The sequence below is a fragment of the Clavelina lepadiformis genome, chromosome 2, assembly GCF_947623445.1.
Source record: "Clavelina lepadiformis chromosome 2, kaClaLepa1.1, whole genome shotgun sequence".
NCBI classification, from domain to species: Eukaryota; Metazoa; Chordata; class Ascidiacea; order Aplousobranchia; family Clavelinidae; genus Clavelina; species Clavelina lepadiformis.
In genome coordinates, this window is record NC_135241.1 from 2,553,076 (window position 1) to 2,572,801 (window position 19,726).

The window sequence follows — 19,726 nt, forward strand, 5'->3', positions numbered from 1 at the left end:
CCCCAGATCCGATTTACTGAGATCAGATGATCGCCCGATACGGGAAAGAAACCTCAACCCTATTCTATTGAGCCCTGTCGCTTCTCCCAACCTGAAATAAATTTAGCCAGGGGATTCCCCCATCGCCTGCGTCATAATGCACAGGGCTGCGGAAATCGTAACATTGGTCAGACCACGTGACCGTGCTCCTATAGGAGAGCTTGGTTGTTGATGATTACGTCACAATGAATAATAACGCAATGTAAACAAATTGCAACAACACACTCGATTATTTGCTTCCTAAAATAGGACCCTATGTGCCCGAAAATAAAACTGGACCACAACACGGGAAATCAGCTTTCGGGTTTGAAAGCGCCGGTTTCCATAAAAGGCTTGAAACAGGGGGCTGCGTTTGTTATGTAAAAGGTTAATTAGAGGCTCACGTTGGAGCAGAAGTGCTTTCAAACTGCATTGTGACGCAATAGTTAAAAACAAATTACGTTAAACAATCTGGGTTGTTGCCAGAAAATGATAGAATTAGAAAAACCGTTGGCCTTAAAAAGCCAAGCCTGATCCTTTCCAGAATTAGACTGGTTAAACAAAATATCTGGCGCTAACCGCTGATTTTTAGGGCTCATTTTTGTTTTGTAAATAATGCGCTAATTATCAAGTGGTTTTCAGCTGCATTTTGCCTTGAAGATGTAATCTATCATTTATCTTGCACTGCACGGCTTGTCAAAGGTATATTTGTACAGCAGCAAGCTATTTTTACGGACTATTTTTGTGCAGTTTTCATAAAAATAAGCTGCTCTTCAGCTTTATTTAACTAGTGATTGCGATTGCACCAGAATTGTAGTTTATTCATAAAATAAAGAACGAAACTACGTCAAAAATTCAACCATGTATGTAGGGCTACTGAAAATCTAATACAACATGTGCAATTGTGCATGTATAATTGTATATACCAAGCAAACGCGCAAATTATTTGCATTTCAAAGCTACACGGTTACATCTGAAACGTTCCCAAAATACAAAATATCCATTTTCAACAGCGGTATGGTCATGGAAAATTTGCGTCCTTATATGACAAGACATGCAAAACCAGATTTTGAAGATAATAATAGTTAGCAGCCATAGCGGGGTGTTCGTGATTGTTTGACACGGCCCAGTGAAAAGACCGTTTTGCCGGCTGGCTACGGTTTCCTAACTTATCAATGTTCAAAATGGTTTTCTATATTTTGATATAAGGTCACAGCTACGTGCAATTTCACTTAAAAAACGGTTTAGGGACCAGCATAGACAAAACAGTTACGCCATTTACTAAATGCCGGCTGCACTTACGTTAAAACGGGTTTGACTTTTCGCCAATTTCAGAGCGATTTAAAACAACAAAAAGTTTTTTTTGGACAAAAAGAGATATGCAAGCGATGATTTTGTTTGAAAATGTTTATGTAACCATTTTCTAACATGCTAAATTAGAATGTTAGTAAATGCTTTATCTGTTGCACGATTTTCATCTCTATAGGCATTATCCATTTTCAGTTACGAAGCAAAAAGTATATTTTTATGATGTTTCAAATGTTTTTTTAATTCTCCAATTTAATTCTCTAACCATAAATACTTAACAACAGCAACAGGAGGCAAAACCTTTTCAAATCATAAAATTTGCAGAATCTAACAAATTTGTTTGAATAGATGTATATGTAAACGGAAGCCCTGAATACGATTAAACGAAGAGAGAACTGCATATAAACTTGCGTTAGAACTATTCATATTTAGAAAAAAATAGTACACATTTGCAGAAGCGTGCGCCACTCAATTTACGGCTTTATATTGTCGATGGGGTTGACACAAAAACACCGGTCTTCCGATTTTTACGGCACGTGAATGTTGCATTTCACATATCTTGGCGGAAAATCCCGGAATTTGCGACGGATTTACAAAACTCGCCAATCCTGAGAATGACCCGACTTTGTGAATGAGACGTCGTGAGAAAAAACTTCACGTCTGGTTCAAATAAATGAGATTTACGCTGGAAATTCAATAACCTACCCATTTACAGGGCACGTTTAAATGCTTAATTAAAACAAGGATGGGAATATATTGGGCTGCCTTAGAAAAGGGATGTTTTCGTCTGACAACATAAAAAAGGCCGAAATATTGACAAAATCATTTTATAGATTGAAACAGGGCGGATGGAATGGTCGGGAGTTGCCATTTACCATTCATCAGTTACGTAAATAAATTTATTTTAAAATTTCAATAAAGTTGTAAAAAAACCTTTTCAGTCGCAATGGCGACGCTTTTTACAGACAAAAAAACGTAAAATCGGCGCCAGAAAATCGTGCGAGCCTTTCGGCATAAGCTAGCACAGCAGAAAAGCAAAAGTGCACACTTATTTACACAGACCTATTGAAACTAGTATTGGATTCAAAACAGTTTCCGTTTATTCAAGGAAGCGTGTTTTTAGCTCTACAGTATAATCGCCAGTTTTAACTTGCCGCACATTCTAACGCGAGTAATTCGTTATGTTTGTTGTCCGGAATTTGTCGAACCATTAAAATTTGAGCACGCTACTTCGCGTGACAGACGAAGACGTTATGAATTCGTCATGTCATCGAAGCACACATATGCAACCCTATTAAAACATCAAACGAAAACCTTGCTATTATGACATAAAAACTTTACTTATGACGTGATTTGATGATTTTCTTTGATGCCTGGGAACGAAATATTAAAATCGCCAAAATAAAATGATATAATAGTTGTAAAAATTTATGTTTTTTACCGTTTCTGACTTTCATCATGAGTGGAAGGTGTCGGCAGCCAATCTTACGCCCGTTGATTCATACGTTTGTGAGTTGAACAAATATTACATACGTAAGATATGCACCCGTGAGAAAGGGTTTTAATTTTTAGTTACTCCACAGTATCAGGTATAGTACACCGTGTCAGGTATAGTAGGTTTCAAACTTTTTCTTGCCGAGTTTACTAAAAACTTTTCATATATAGATAAACATTGTTTCTATTCGAACTAACAATCTTTTTTGCTCTCTTTTGCACGCCATTGTCAGAATCGAGTATTTCATTAATATATTTATGACGTCACAACGCCTCCCTTTCCGACCTTCAAACCAACGTGCATATATAAGTGAACTAGACTCCTAAAGATTAGCGATGAATTTTTAAGCCTTACAGGCCGCCGTAAATTTTCCCATTTCTTCACGCAATTGTCTTGGTGACGTCACCCACGGTTCTCACGCCGGGCCTGGGATAAAACCCGGTTTTCTGTCGGTTTAAATACACGGGATAGGGGTAATGCGTGGGCGCTCTGAGTACCCCAAAATCACAGTTGTTTCATTCTGCAACAAAGGTGTGGTGTAAGCGAGCAATTGTGCCTGAGGTGTATATGATTTAGTATTATCCACCCAGCAAATTTGCTTTGACGTAGTTTTTACAAAAATTATCACGCCAGTCGAGGTTCATTTAAATTACCAATATTCCGAAGATCAAAGGCTCCCCGAGAGAATATTTTGTAAAACTTTCTGTTCGTTCGCAACTCTGTCGTTAGCTCTATTTTGTCAGCGTCACAATGGCAGGTTATTATGACGTTGTAATAAACTTGTGCACTGAGCGTTTCGAGAGCTATTATTACGTAGCAAGGCGTCAACAATGGTCAACTGAAGCACCTGGCAAACACCTGGTGTGTATGGCAAAAACAAAGCGACGGTGGAACGTCGCTTAACAGTTAGTTGAATGTGAAAGACAGGTAAAAGTACACAGCCATGTTGTATGAGGAAACTACAATTCCCAGTTGCGATTGGGTTCATTTTGAATATTGCTGCAGACTCCCTCTTGCCTTAAAACGATCATTAAAAATCTGAACTTAAACTTATTGCGTTTTCCTGATCACTTGTCAGTTAAAATAATTCATCAAATTGATCCATTTCTTTTAATTTGTTTGGAAAAGTTAAAAGATAAAACAAAATGCAAATTGCTTAACCAATTACAACTACATCACAGTAGCATTTTAGTGTACAACCGACAAAAGCCATTCATACGTTGAAGAACGTCACAATAAATTCAACCTTTACAATTACATCATAATTTATAACGATATTTTCTTTCAGTAACCTTTAATCCATCGCTTCACCTCTCCTCGTTCTTTGAGCGCTGGCATCGCAATAATGCTGCTCATGTTCCGTGTTCGATTCCCAGTGACGCCATACCGGTGTAACTTGTAATGCTCTTGGGCAAGGCATTGACGACACTTGCTCCCGTTCAGTGGACCTGGTGTTCTAAATTCGTCCAAGACGATATAAAAAATCAAAAAGCAAAAAAAAAATGTGTGTCAATCGGAACTTGCACAGAGGCAGGTTCGGTAATTAGGGGTCGAGCGAAGAAGAATCATCGGCGGATTCAAGTCGTGCAAAAACTTTCTTTAGTCCGAAGACAAAGATCACCATACCATGCTTTATGAAAGGATTTACCAAGATTGGCGGCAGTAGGTAATGACAAGAAAGTTGCCAGAGAACTTGTTAAAACTGATCATAAATGGACAGGTTGTGATTGTGGGTAGAAATAAAATCTACTCAATCACTCGGAATCACCTAATTTTTGTGTGTACATGGTGTAGAGTGTAGACGTTACGTGGAAATCTTGAAAAATTTAATTTTCTGTCATAACTAATTAATCTTTCCAGACAGGTAGAACAAGACAGTTTATACGTAATCTCCTATTTTATCAAATCAAACCACACTAAACTAAATAAACTTCAAGCGGCAAATTTTTACAGATCAACCCATTTCATATCACGCGCTATGAGGACGATGACGTAACTGATGTTTTGTAACCGATAGTAACCTTTTCTATTGTGACAGCACAATGCAATTGGGCGTAACTTTGAAATTAAATTGTCTGGGGTTGTCAATTCTGTTACAATTTGTCGTTACCGAGCCAATGCTTTTTGTCAATAAAAATAAATTTGGTAATGTCCTGTAAAGGTTTTGTGTTTGACAACAAAAACATTTTTACAATGCAATATACATTGTTATCGTTATTAACCTCCTAATTGAGTCGTTTTAGTTGCCTAATAATCGGGCAGCTTGCGAGCTTGTCACAAAGAGATTTAACCCCTAATTTATCATGTCAAAAACTTACACGATTACTCCAAAAGTCTTTTCAGTCACGTGTGACCATCGTCGCCAGAGAAATGTGTGACGTCACAGACCTACTCTGGCGCCAGGTTGAATTTCATTGGAAAACTTGAAGCGAGCAAGCAGGAAGTGTTTTGTGCAAAATAGGCGCGGTGCTGTTTAATTTGTTGCAAAAATCATATTATGTCGCCCACGGGAACGAGTTGAAAGTAACCCGACTCGCGGATACCCGGCGAAGTGTACCTCTGCGAGTCTGCGTTCATTTCAACGAGGTGAAAATTTCGAACAATAAAACTATTCTTCGGCAAATTGCTGAAAGATCGTTGAGTGAAAGCAAAATTGCAAATAAACAAACTGGAACAAAAACTTCCATACCACTTTGACCCTACGTAACCTGTCAAATATTCGTCCTGGTCTGGTGGTGACGTAATCAGTCTTCACGTGCGAGGTTACGACCGAAAATAAAAATTACAATTCCGCCATTTTTATTTCTGGTCGATAACTTGCAATCTAGTGGAAAATTATTCTACCGTAAGTGGAGATTCGTTCTTGGTAGTAGACTGACGCCTCTAAACGTTTGACTTGTATTTCGTGTTCATAACTTGTTATGAAGTCACGCAGCAAGTTTAAGTACAATACTGCTGCTTTAAAGACAACTATACAATACATTGTTAACGCAATACAAGTAGTGAAATTAGACTGTAAAGAGTTTTGAACCGATTTTAAAAGAGAATTTATTCAATGTCTTAAATACAACTCTAAAAATATCTTTATAGCAAACTAGGGCTTCTAAATTTTAAGCCACTCTCTACGTTAAGTAGAGAGAGCTATCGAGTTTGCATACCCAACAAGTCAAATTTGAAAATTAATGGTAGCAAGATTTACTAAACACTGCAGACGACCGCTTTCCATTGTGAGTCTAAACAAAAGGCGCAAGCAAGAAGTCTTTATCTGGCTCGACCCCACTTAGAACAGATAGAGAGATAAAGCCAACGCTGCAGAGGTGGGTTAAAGGGGGGCTTGTTTTAGATGTCTGTTCCCTTTCATTGGCTTTCGCAAGGGGGTTAAATGTTTGGAGTTTGGGGGTCAAGTTTTGGGGTTAAATCCTTTCTTTTTTATTGGCATTTACAAGTAAAATGTGCTATACATTTAGCATTAAATGTATTTTGTGACCTAATTAAACTATCCACTTGAAAATTTTCTGCATACGCCATTGGTCTATTTTAACGTTAAGATACATACCGACGAGTGCCTGAATGCAATCTTACAGTCAGTGGTACACTTGCCGCTTGGCAAAACTTACATCTAAAATTTGGGGTTATAGTTTTAACCACTGAACGTAAACATGATAATTTTGATAATGCACCATATTTGAAATATAAAAGTTATTTGAAAAAATCACATAGGAAGCTCATTAACAAGAAAGTCATCAAAACATTACAAAAAATTTTAATTGATGTGTTCGGCGCTAAGTACGTTTTCCCGTTTGCAATTTTCAGAGGAAGAAATTGCGTCAGATAACCGGCTGCCTTCGTCTTAGGTTACTGTCCATCCGTCAGCTTAAAGACGCATTAATTAAACGCCTGGAAACAAACATAATACAAGTTGTAAGGAGAAAAGGTCACAGTGGCGTCGTGTAGCTGTTACTAAGTACATTTATTTATGTACAACCTGTAAGACAACAGTATAATTGGGTTAAAAAGGGTCAAGATTAGCCCCGTTTTGTTGGGAACTACTTTAAAGGGCCGTCAGTTAAGGGCAAAACGATACATGTTTTTCAGTGGATTCGAAGAGGAAGGCACCAAGCTTTTTGGAATTCTATTGTTTACCGACTTGAGAAATTAGCGGCAGTGCACTCAAAGGCTGGGATGAGTCAGATTGAGTTGAAACTGTTTTGAGCGAATGACAAACTTGTCGGGCCTGGTCTTGTTCATTTCGGCTTATTTTTTGTAATCCTGTTTTAAGGAGTTAAAGAAAAGAGTGGTACATTAAAAAAGCTTTGTTTCGCTCAATTTCATCTTAAAGCGCTAAATGCGACACGCCAAACGCATTGCGGGCCGAGACAGCGCCGCAAAATCACATCCCGGCCGCTATACCACTTCTTCGGGACTTGATAAGTTAAGCGGAGTGTCAAATATCAAAGCGCGTCCGTCCGGTAATTGAGATCTGCGGTTTTTCGCTGGAATTTTGCAATTGAAAAAATTTGCCGATTTTGTTTTGAAAACTGTTGAAACAAGTCGATGACGCAAAAAAGCGCGGGTTGCATGAAGTGGAATCTGAACCGAATTTCTTCAAATTAACCGAAAAAGTTATTTCCATTAATGATTAACCAATCTTTAAACCGTTTTCTTATTCGTAGCTATTAAAGCACCAGCTACATCGGTTTTATGTGTAATTGTATAGATATATGCTTCAATATATTTCATACTTCCTGTTTACTTCAAAGTAAAAACAGATTTTGTCATTGGTAATTTATCATTGGTATATTTCATTTAAAGCATTACGCATAATGGATGTCAATTAGCATTTTCAGTCATTGGAAGGTCGTTACAAAAACAGGATTAAATGTGGTCATCTGCAAATCAGGCAGATCATCAAAGACAAAGTGATATTAATTCATTCAAATTCAGAAAAGCGTAACTTGGACAACGTTTAGCGGCCACCCAACGGGCCACAAAGCATCACTCTTCTTGCTAATCTCTTCAATCTTTGTACATCGTGATTTTAAACAAGTTCTTCCTGAATGGAACGTGCCAGTTTGTTGCGGGAAGTTGACCCAAAACACAGATGCCGGGGTTCTAGGTCCACCCAAGTCGCAACATTTCTTTCCGTCCTTTAAAACCAGCTGGGTCTACGTCGGAAACCGAAAGCTACCAAAAAAGTAAAGATTTTATTGCCGGGTTTTGCCTCTTATTGTTGTCATATGTCCACTATATGGCTGTTTTGTTTTCGATAATGGAAGCGACGTTTTTTCAAGTCCACAATCTAGCAAAAAAGTTGTTCTGTCTAGAAAACTTTATCTCCAAGATACAAAAAGGAAAAAAAAAAACAAAGCAATATAAAAAATAGCGCTAGGCAAAATTGCTGCAAAAAAATTACAAATACTGTCATCTCGATTTCACCGGTAAAAACAAAATTCATCCATTTACAAAATCGGTGACAAACAAGGTCGGACGTGTGGCCAACGGAGCATGTATCATTACAGGTGTCGTCCATTAGCGGCAATCACTATCAACCAAAAACATCGTGCGACACCGACACATTACCACAAGGCCATACAGGCCGACTGCTGTTCAAGCAAACTTGTAGCCGCAGTTGCTGGCAAACAGCTGGCTGGATCTAACCCGGCAGAATGACAAGAGAGTACACACGCTGTTGACCAAACACGCAGCGATGATGTTTTCGGAATGGCTGATGTGCCTTGATGGCATTTTACTATACATTAGAATTAGTTTTGGGCTGTGTAGCTTCTCATAGAAACGACCATCAGTAAGTATTCCCAGTAATTTAGATCCTTCTGCATATACTTACCTCAAGAACATGACAAATTGTTGGCAATATGAACAGTGCTTTATTCTTAGTAATTATCCTATACAGGTATGTTCCATACTCACCAAATAAAATATGGGAAGCGGAATTTTATTTCTCTTGTGATGTAACAACTTATTTGCAGACAACGTAAACATAGATTACCTTTGATGTCGACTTTCAAAATCGACTGTAAATCCGTTCTCAGAGACCCACACTTGACGTTTTGTAGACAGTAGCGTCTTAGGTAACATTGCGTGCAGTTCATGGTAAAATATCTTGGTCTTGTGTCGCTATTTTTGTCTTTTTCCGAATTTTAACGAATAAAAGTCGTTAGTCTCTAACTATGAATTTAGAGGAAAAGGTAAAAAAAACTCTAAGAGTTTTAAAAAATGTACAAAACAAATTGCGTGACATTGGGTACTGGGTATCCCTGAATATGGGTATAACTGAATAAGAAGATTAATCAGGTAAAGTGGTACAGCTGACCGTCATTAACTAATACTAATATTATTTGCCGGAAAAAACAGTCTATAGGTTGCTCTGTATCTTGTTCATTTATGCTGAAAATTTTATGAATATAACTGAAGCGACGAAAAAACTATTCGGGTATTGAGTGCGTGCGCCTATTAGCGATTTTCCTCCAAAAATTTCGTGCCGCAGTATAGCGCAGGAGGTGTAATACAAGGCAATCAATTAAACAAAGTATTTAAAAACAACAAAGGCTTCGTGACAATTAACTTATGTGATCAAATAAACATAAAAAACTGCAGCAGTTATACACAATGTTTCAGCACATTTCTGCTCTGTACGTTCTTCTTAACGACACCGATTACCATCTATATATTTTTTGTTTTCCTTTACGCCCATTAAAGCGTAAAATATTACCAAAGTGCTTTTAGGTAATCCTATGCGATAAAATGGTACCTTTTAACAGGGAAAACCACCAAAACCTCAACCGCAAAATGATTCACAATTTCGTTAAGAAAACGTGGACAAAAATTGCTGTTACAATTATTGCTATTTCTGGACATACCGTCGCAATGATTCACTGCTTCGACCACCTATAGTCGGAGTAAGTTGCCACGCAAGGTGTTGGGAGATCAGGTTCATGTTGGATGATAGGTAACACCGACTAAGCTCGAGTTACAAGATTGTATGCGCAGTGGCGGATTAAGGGCCGCCAGGGTTATGGATTTTCGACTGTATTTATATATTCCATGTTGAACGTTTTCAAAATGGTATCACGATTCGCAAATCTCTTGTAACTTAACTGTAAAATGTTAAATTTATTTTTTAATTTTAATGTGTGTTTGAGTTTAAGCTGTCTGTATTTTCCGCATGCCGGAATTTAAACAGCTAGAAAGGCGGGGTCCTGAAAAGCAGGGCTTTGGATCCGGAGCCGGAGCAAAGAGCCGAAGCCCCGGACCCGTGCATTTTCAACGGAGTTGGAGCTGGAGCCAGAGCTCTACGTGAAATTCAAATGGAGCTGGAGCAGGAGCTGGAGCCAGTTGTTTGACAAATAGCTCCGGCTCCGATGGATTTCATAAGATGCTATGCTACTGCTATTGGCTGAATTCACATAATTTAACAGCAACCCTTCACATTGAAGATTGTTACCTCTTTAGCGCCACCTTTTCTAACTAACCACGTTGCTGGGGATTTGACAGCAGAGCAGTCACATGTTCATAGCTGCAACAGATGGTACTGACTACTGACTGACCCATTGAGCTAGATATTCCAAGTTGAGCGTTCATCCTTAAACCTCAGTTTTTGACGTAATGGAGCCGGAGCAGTGGTATCAATGAGCTCCGGAGCGGGAGCTAATTTATGATAAAACAGAGCTTCGGATCTGGAGCAATTTAACATTTACGCCTGCTTCAAAGCCCTGTGTGAAAAGGGGCACGTGCCCCAGTTGCCGCTTTGGTAACCCAACCATATGTATGTACTTGTGGCATCACACACAACTTGCACTTCAAAGATCGATACCGAAAGGAAACATCAAAATAGGAATAAAGCGGGTTCTGAATAGCCCTGACCCTTCTAATTTATACCTAATGGTTTACGAGGCCAAGATAGTTGAGTAATTTTTTCTAAATTTATTCCGAAATATTCCGTAATAATTTCAGTATTTAATCAGCTTATTATTGGTTCACAATCACATCATGATGATCGCAGCACGACGCGATTCAAATCTAGCAATAACAATTCTGCGACGAAATTCAGAACCGCATTGCACAATATAACACATTTGACCACTTGGTGTTGACAAAGAATAATTGAGATTGTATTCTACACTCAACGATTTAGCGCCACCTCGCTGGTATGTTGTGATGAGTAGGCCAGCTATAGAGTGTAGATTTTTTTCATGCATAGACGTCGCTGTTGAACAATAATTTGCCACCCGTGTAAGTTAGTGTTTCAAAATTTCTCACATTTTTATCAGAGGTACAGGATTGATTTAATGTTGGTCGGGAAGAGAAATATATCCTGACCTTGAAATTGCTGATCCATGCTGTATTAACTATAGAATGAATCAAAAAGCCAATTGCTGGTTCCCAACTTGAAATTGGATTTAGAGGAGTCAAACAAACAAAATGGGGTCGTGGAAATATTTAAATCAATAAGAAAGTTGTCAATGCGCCATAATTGAAAACAATTTAGCGGTTTTACTTTCACACTTTTGCTGCTGAGCAGTTTTAACCGGCCACATTTCATTAAAAAATCATATTTCTCAGTATCAGTGCTTAATGTTGTTCTCATGTAATTTGGGAAATGTGTATGCAAGTTAATAGCCCGGACCTCGGTTGAAAGCTTGCCAAAACTCCCTCTTTTAGTCATGATGGACTGATGGCCTGATGGCCTATTTAGATGTGGTAATTTGTCGTTTTATTACAACTTTTTGCTGCGTGTTTTAGCTGGGAGTGAGTAGTGTTATAAACTTTAAGGGTAGTAGCAGTTTAATCTAAGCTTGACGTCAACCTGCTGGCCAAAGAAAAAAACGATTATTTGCAAACTAATTTAACGCACGTATATAGTTTTATTGCATGGAATTTGAAATTCCCGGTGCACTTCCATTGACATAAACCTATCAGTGAATATCTACTTAAATATCCTAAGCTAAGATTACCCAAAGGGTTTGTTATAGGCTAATTAACCCTTATCAATTGCATCACAAGCGAGCTGCGTTGTTATTTGCGCTCGTTGCTATAAAGCTATTTTGAATGTAAGAAAGGTGAAGAAACACTTCATAAGGCATAGAGGAAGCAGTATGTTGAAAAGGTTTCGAAGTTCTCTCATTTTACACGGTAATGATTTATAAGCCGTGTTTCGCTCAATAAAGTAACAATTTAAAAAACGAACATAGGCTGGTTATACTTTGTCCTATTTTGGGGCAAAATTCTTAACATAAGCTTGTAGTTATGACAACTTATGAGTACCTTAAATTAAAATTAGTTTAGATTTCGATCGATCGATCGATTGCGATCGTGTTTAAACACGGAAAACAGTAGCCAGTAGGTTACTCAGCAATAATTTATCAATATTTACATAAATTCTCCCAGATGCATCTAGTGCCAAATTTGTTTTAGCAATATTAGATATAATTGCATCTTTGATCTTGTGTTAGATATCAAGTTCATATATGCCTTGCTCGATTTATTTAAATTGTAACATTTTAGACAGGGTGTATTAGCTTCTTATGAGCGAACGCTGACAAATAATTTTGTTTCTATACAGACAAAAACAAGGATCGCTTAAGAAAATCTATAGAAATCAAAGAATTGGTCATAAATTCTATTCCAGTTGATTGTAGGCGGATAAATTAACTGCTTAATTCGCAAGAGTTTTGAAAACCGTGGCAAACTTTGCCTACTTGGTTATTTACCACGTGATATGGATAATCACGGTGACTTTAACTTTTTCTGTTGACTTCTTACGTAACGTGTTTATCAGTCGTCTCCCAGCAGTTCAGCATGGTCTTATAAGCGCTATTTGATGTCAATATTTAGAAATTTTTACTAGACGTTTGCATCGGTACAAAGTCCAGAGTCAACCCGTTAAAAGGCAATCTGGGTCCATTGGGAAAGATGTGCACTTTGGGAACAAACTGAAAGCCGATTACAGCCAACTATTTTGAACCATTTTCGTTTCGTATGGCTTTGTATCTTTTGTTTACGACTACGGGGAAAGAATGTTATATCATGCTTTCCTCAAAAACACGAATCTTGCAGAAAGAATCAAGTCAAATTTTTCTTTTGGCGTAAATTAAAAAAAGCGGGAGTTAATTTTATCGGCGTGAGAATGTTTATGATCAGTTTTAGCAGCTTCATGTTCCGTAAGCAGAAAACATTCAACTCGTATAGTTTATCTTTCGCCTTTGACTGTGGGGAGCAAATAGTCCAGTGCTAGCCTTGTCGTAGCTTGACAAAACAAGAACCACTGTATCAACAAACAGAACTATTTTAACTACAATTAAATCTAATAAAAACAAAATTTGGCAGACGAGAACTCATATCGTATTTGCACGAAATACAGGTAATTTTAGTCTTTGCAGGAATTGGAAACCTTCGCTAGTTCCTTCGTAAGCCATACACTCGTCATTCGGCCGCGCACGCACTGACCACGCGGTCGCTGCGTGCCAGTCATGTCGCTATGTACGTCACCACTTAATGCACATAAAACTCAGCATTAAATTTCGTACAATCGGTTGTTTACGAGCGGGTGCCCTCCAAATGTGCATAAGATTTTGATCAGGGGAAACTACGACCGGTTTCTGGTAAATCCTTTTTGAAGTTGTTGACGGCCATGTTACAAGCAGGGCTGTATTTTCCGAGTTTGTTGGAAGGACATAATAACGCTTTCTCTCTTGCAAGCAGGCCGCTCACTTTTACTGCTTTTTGTCCTTGCTTTACAGCTTGTAAAACGCAATGAGGCTTTTGAAATGTTTACGAGACATGCCGAATAAAAAGTATATGAGTACAGTAATTCACTGTTGAGCTTTCAAGCTTATTTCAAATGTTGTTTGCCTTTTCTTAACAGCTGAATTTTCCAAAATAACACGGTAAATGTTCCATATTTTATTCATATTCTTCTAAAGACAGTGGACGAATTTTTCGGCTGCGCCCTTCGTACTCTGTTCATGCTGAGCTTTTCTTCTTTGACGTCAGCGTGATTCAGCAAAAAACGCCTAGCTAGTCACGCGTGTAAACAATGACTAGCACTTTGCGATTGCATAAGCCGGTTTCTTTCGCTTTTGTAGGAAATCGGCAAAAAAATGTTTCCGTATATAAAAATGCTCAGCCCTGAAGTAATATTTTCAAAAATTAGCAAAACGGTTGCCTGAAATTGTAGCCATGAATGCAAGAAATTTGATACGGCCAAACTTAGTGCGTACACTTTCATCCGTCTTTGGTGGAAGTTTGAAAATTCCAGTTCAGTTGTTCGCGAGTAAAAACTTTCATCACAGCGAGTCTTGCGAGCATGGAAGCCAAGTAGACGAGAAATTTATTGAAGAACTCAAAACACCAGAAGATGAACCAAAATTGGAATTTCGAGGCAGCAATTTTGACTTCCCTTGCCTCAACAAAAGGTAGGATTTTAGTTTACAGTTTGGTCTAGTAAGCTTACTAGTTAAAACTTCGGTTCTAGTGCAAAAACCCACAAGTAGCACAACCAGCAAGCTACCTCAAGTTCTATAATTTTGATGTCACAATTCACTTTGTCATTTTGACGTTGTACTACTTGCTTACTTTGACATGGTTGGGTACTTGTACATGTTCACCAAAAATTTCTTGGTTATGTGACTGTGTAATTTTTACCGTCATTGTTTGCAATTGGTCTTATGCATAAGCTCATTGTTTTAAAAATATCTCTACTGTGTGGTGGCTTGTGTGTCTGTATGTTTGTTTACTTTTTTAAGCTTTAGGTTACTTGTTTAATTCTTGTGTTGAATTAATGTTAAGAAATTTTTTCCCCATAACTTTGGATTAATTGCTGTATTAGACTTAGTTGGAGTTGCATTAGCACATTTGATTGATAATGACTAATATGTGCATAACATGTTATGCAAAAACATTAAGTTATTTTAGTGGTAAACATTTTCTGTGCAAGTAAAGAACTTTTTCAAAAAAATTGTAAAACTTAAATTTGGTTTAATAATAATTGTTTGTCGGATTATTTGTTTTTCAGCAGTATTCAAGTTCCGTATTAAGTTTACAATGTTTTACAAAAGCAGGGTTACTAGGTTACCAACCAAATCTAATGGTAAAAAGTTTTTCATCTGCCTTTTGCTAATTTTTACTAAATTTTATTTATTTTTAGGTTCATTGATGGACCTGAACCAAATTATCAAAAGATTAAAGGGGGGTACAGATTGTTTATCTGCAAGGAACCTTATAAGTTTTACTACAACGGAGGACTTCTTCCTGAGTTTGAGGTTGGAATAAAACTACTCGATGCTAGTTCCTATCTAACTACGCATTTTAAAGAAATTTATGACTTTCCTTTTCATCGAGGGAATGTAATTTATCATTGATTTTTTTAACTGTTGTTGTCATGTTGTATTTAAATTTCAAGATTTCATTATATATTTTTTACTTTTCAAAAGCTTGCATATGAAACTTGGGGAACCTTGAATAAAGATAGAAGTAATGCCATTCTTCTCTTCACTGGTTTGTCAGCAAGCTCACATGCCGCTAGTCAAGAAGTAATTTTAAACATTTTTATTGCATATTATCCTTAAATTGCATTCATTAACATCAACATTGCAGTATTTAGTTTAATTAAATTGATTTGCCATGGTCTAAGTTCAACCAAGTTTAACTTGTTTGTAACAAGTGCCGCACCTAATATTTAACGTTTAACAGCCAAATATTTCTCCAGGACAATAAGTTACCAGGCTGGTGGGAGAAGTTTATTGGTCCAGGGTGTGCCCTTGACACTAACAAATTCTTCATCATCTGTGCAAATCAACTTGGGGGTTGTTACGGCACAACGTAAGTGCTTTGCAAATATGAGTTGCTTGATTTAAGCATCCTACTTCCGCTCAAAGTTCAGATGAGGTTTGTTTGAATAAGCATTGAGGAACAATAGAGTCAAAGTGTAATGTATGACCTTGTTACTTGTGTGGAATATTCACTTAGAAATACTTTCGTAGAAAAATGTAGATTGCATCAATTTGTTTAAGGTGAAAGCAAACATATCGTTAAAGAGTAAACAAAGCTTTGTTTCATGCAGTGGTCCCTCATCTATTAACCCACTGACCGAAAAGCAATATGCTACTAACTTTCCAATGGTTAGTGTCAGAGATATGGTCACCGTACAAAAGATTCTTGTCGAAAGCCTTGGCATAAAGAAGGTACCGTACACTGATTAGCTTATTACCTTACCCTCATTCATTAACTGTCTGATTCGTAATAGTAGTCTTCGTTTAGCTAACTAACATGACTGCTCTTGCTAAGTTCACTTGTTGCATTTTAATTCACTTGCTATTTTTCGAACTTTTTTCTAGCTCTATGCTGCAGTAGGAGCATCACTAGGTGGCATGTGTTCCGTTACCATGGCTGCTTTGTATCCTGAAATGGTTTCAAGGTGGGGGCTTTTCCAAATAAAATTTCTTCATGTATTCCATTATATTTTAAAATTGTTGCAAATTATATTCGGTGCTTTGTTGGCAGATAAACATATCCGCGCTAAAAATAAAGCGAAACCAGTGAAACGTTTTTCTTTTGCAGGCTTGTCTCTCTTTCATCAAGCTCCAAGGCGCACCCGACTGCCATCGCTTTCCGCTACCTGCAACGTCGCTGTATCATGGAAGACCCCATCTGGAACAGGGGTCACTATTATGATGGGGAATACCCTCTTAGGGGGACCAAGCTGGCAAGGTTGGTGAAGAAAATTAGATTAAAGCAGGTTTGCAATTAACAAAAATAAGAATAGAAGAGAATGGTTAAGGAATGAAGAACATTTTCAAGAATTTGTATTACACGAAAAGTTAAGGCATGGATGAAATTTTTTGGCATTTTCGTGACTTGAAAATTCAATTTCTGTTCAGAGAAATTGCGACCATGACATATCGAAGTGGGATTGAGTGGGAAAAACGATTCGGCCGAGTTCGAATCCCGGGCGAGCCACCGTCTTTGTGTCACAATTTTGAAATAGAGCAATACATTGAGTACCAGGGCGTGCAGTACGCCACCAAATTGGACGCGAACACTTTGCTTTATTTGTCAAAAGTGAGTTTGTTTCTATGCTATACTACATGACACGTCACCAACTTAACCGAAACCAGTAGAGCCAGCAGTAGTAGAATTCAAAAGCATGCTGGTATTTTAGATTAGGTCAAATACACGCCAGTACAGGTTGATTTGGGATCAGTTGTCTACCGCATTGTTCCCGCTACTATTTGCACTTCCGTAGCTGTTTGCTATCGGCTTGCCGACCTTTTGTTAACTCAAATTCACTTGTCGTGTATAGGCGATGGATCTCTTTGATTTGAATGAGTACTTTGATGATTGTGAGGACAAAAACGGTCTTAATCGGGTCAGATGCCCCACCCTCGTGATGGGCATCACCACTGACATGCTATTTCCAGTTCAACAACAAAGAGACTTGGCCGAAGGCTTACGTCGTGCTGGTAAGTACTGTTTGCGAAATAAATAATCGGAACTGGCATTTTTACTCTTACTTTTAATATCAATATATTAATACAGTAGTTGTTTTAAAGCGAAATGGTTGTAAAAAAAATCGGATAAAACGCGAATTTATTATGTTTATGCTCAACGCTATATTATTGATATTAGCTGTGCCACCAGCGGTTTGTTACCGCCTATGTGTATCAGATTAAATAATTCTGTACCATTTGCAGGTAATGAAAGCGTTACATACTACGAACTCAACTCGATATACGGCCACGATACGTTCCTGCTTGACCTCAGCAACATTGGCACAGCTTTGAAGGGTTTCTTGGAGACACAAATGGCGGTGAACGGACATTTATCAAAACACCGAATCGCGGAGTAGTTGCAAACAAAATGCAAACCACTACTCTTCTTTTAAGTGGACTGGTATGATACACACTGGTTTGTGTGGTTTGGCGTAAGCTGTTGTTACGATGTCGGCTGAGTCGTTGTGAACGAAAAGGGACGAGAATCGTAGTCGCCGGTGGGCGCTCTAAGTCGCTGGGTTTGTCCGGCGACTTTACGTCCAACCGTTTATGTTTATGTTGCTTCGAGCTGGCGCTTTTATTTGTACCCGATGCTGCCTGTTGTTCAGCACTGCAGCATACATTGATGCGTTTTGTTGCTATTTTATGAGTTCGTTACATGCGTTTTATACTTCAAGCAATCAGTCAATTGTGGCCGGCAAAGGATCGTGTAATTCGATAAATCTGTCACTGTGGTTTTGATTAATAATTTGCTGGTGGATGTTTTGTCACAGTCTTAATAGAATTTCATGAGCTTGTTCTTAAATGGCATTTTTCAATGTTTTTAATCGTTTGTTACTTACTTTCAGATTACGTTCAATGACATTGGAATTGATATTTCGCTTTAGGCTCTGCATTCTTGTATTGATTTCAGTTCCCTTTGTGCTACAGTCTTTTACCACAAAATATACAAACAATTGAAAACCACTGAGACAGCATTTAAGCGCCATAGTGCCACACAGCGGCGTTTAATTTTCATGTGTTTGTTGGATTCTCTTTCTAATCGCGACATTATTCAGTTGTCGTAATCCTTAAATGTGCCAACGATCGACTTGTTTCTCGGTGTCTAATTATAATTCATGAGTTGTTCTATTTTTGACTTTCCTGCACTTATTTTCATGCCAAAGCTGACGGATTTGACGACGATTCGGAGATGTTTTTGGTGGATTTCGTTGAATGCGTGCGAAATTTTTTTCCTTTTTTATTCTTTGAAATGTTTCATTTTTGTAATGTGATCAAAATATTAAGTTCTAATACCCGCTTTAAAACACTTGAGCTGTTTGTGCAGTTTGGTTGGAGCCAACTTCAACAGAACAGAAGCAATGCTCGTGGCACAGCGCGGTCCATTCCATAAACACGGCGCCGTAGGTACTAGGTAATATGACTACATTGCGCGTTTTGATATTGAGATTATTCCACGCACCACCGTCCTGTTAAAACATTATGTCGTTCTGGGTAGAACAACTGAAGGCGATTATTTTCATTATTTTGTCCTGGTCAGTTGAACTCCAACACCAATTGTGTATTAGTAAGTTACATTTGAGGAATTATATCACACATTATCAGTAAAGTCTAGCACCACTCCACTTTAAAGCGTCTTCTCATATTGAGGCAACAACAGTGTTAATTTGGGTAACTACGCAACAGCTTAATTCTATAAAACTAAGTATTGAGTATGTTGTGAAATCAACGAAATGGTTTAGTTTGAAAATCTATAAGGGTTCGAGACTGTTGCAACATCCAAAGACAAACAACATACTCCGATGATGATAATGTCATCTCCGTTACAAAGCGCTAAGGAACCAAGAAAAATTTTCCCTATGTGCAGTGCTGACTTAAAATGATTACAAAATCATATGCGAGCGAAATTGTGTTTCAAAAAAGAAGATCAATATGGATAACTAATAAGAGCCCTGTTGAACTTCAAAAGTAAGCTTCTTTTTTCAGCAAACAAACCAAAGGACTTTATACAGAAAATGTTGAAGAATGAGACAATTATGAATTGTCAAGATCCACCTGTTACAGTCAATAGAACGTTATGTTTAACTTGACATTTGCGGCCAACAGCTAATTCGGCCTAATCATTCCTATAATAAACGAATCATTTCCAGACTTTTTCTCTTATTTTCTGGTACGTCATATATCATATATATATATCAAACGTTCGGTGCGTCATATCGATTACTATGAATTATTAATCGCCTATATCGATAAATATCAAGATAGACATCCTTTAAAAATGTCCGCTTCGTTTAGTAGGCCTATTTCCTAAGCAAAGCACAGTAGCTATACAGATAGCTTGGAATTATTACGGTTATTGCTATTTGTACAGCGACAACGCAAAAGTCTATCCAAGATT

General features: G+C 37.8%; 1 protein-coding gene across 1 annotated transcript; it reads left to right on the forward strand.

Moving 5' to 3' along the window:
• The first annotated feature begins 12,547 nt into the window (after positions 1–12,547).
• On the forward strand, positions 12,548–18,648 carry LOC143446637 (serine O-succinyltransferase-like). Its single transcript, XM_076946374.1, has 10 exons — positions 12,548–14,253; positions 14,985–15,099; positions 15,271–15,369; positions 15,546–15,658; positions 15,900–16,020; positions 16,174–16,253; positions 16,397–16,546; positions 16,717–16,897; positions 17,139–17,298; positions 17,530–18,648. The coding sequence occupies exons 1-10, from the start codon at positions 14,018–14,020 to the stop codon at positions 17,682–17,684; spliced, it is 1,410 nt and encodes a 469-aa protein (XP_076802489.1). The 5' UTR covers positions 12,548–14,017; the 3' UTR covers positions 17,685–18,648.
• The last annotated feature ends 1,078 nt before the right edge of the window (positions 18,649–19,726 follow it).

Bases quoted from the DNA above. Each gene is read 5' to 3' on its own strand.
- LOC143446637 (XM_076946374.1), top strand. From the start codon at position 14,018: ATGAATGCAAGAAATTTGATACGGCCAAACTTAGTGCGTACACTTTCA. The intron at 15,100-15,270 runs GTTGGAATAAAA...ACTTTTCAAAAG, and splicing joins GACTTCTTCCTGAGTTTGAG to CTTGCATATGAAACTTGGGG. The intron at 15,370-15,545 runs GTAATTTTAAAC...ATATTTCTCCAG, and splicing joins CACATGCCGCTAGTCAAGAA to GACAATAAGTTACCAGGCTG.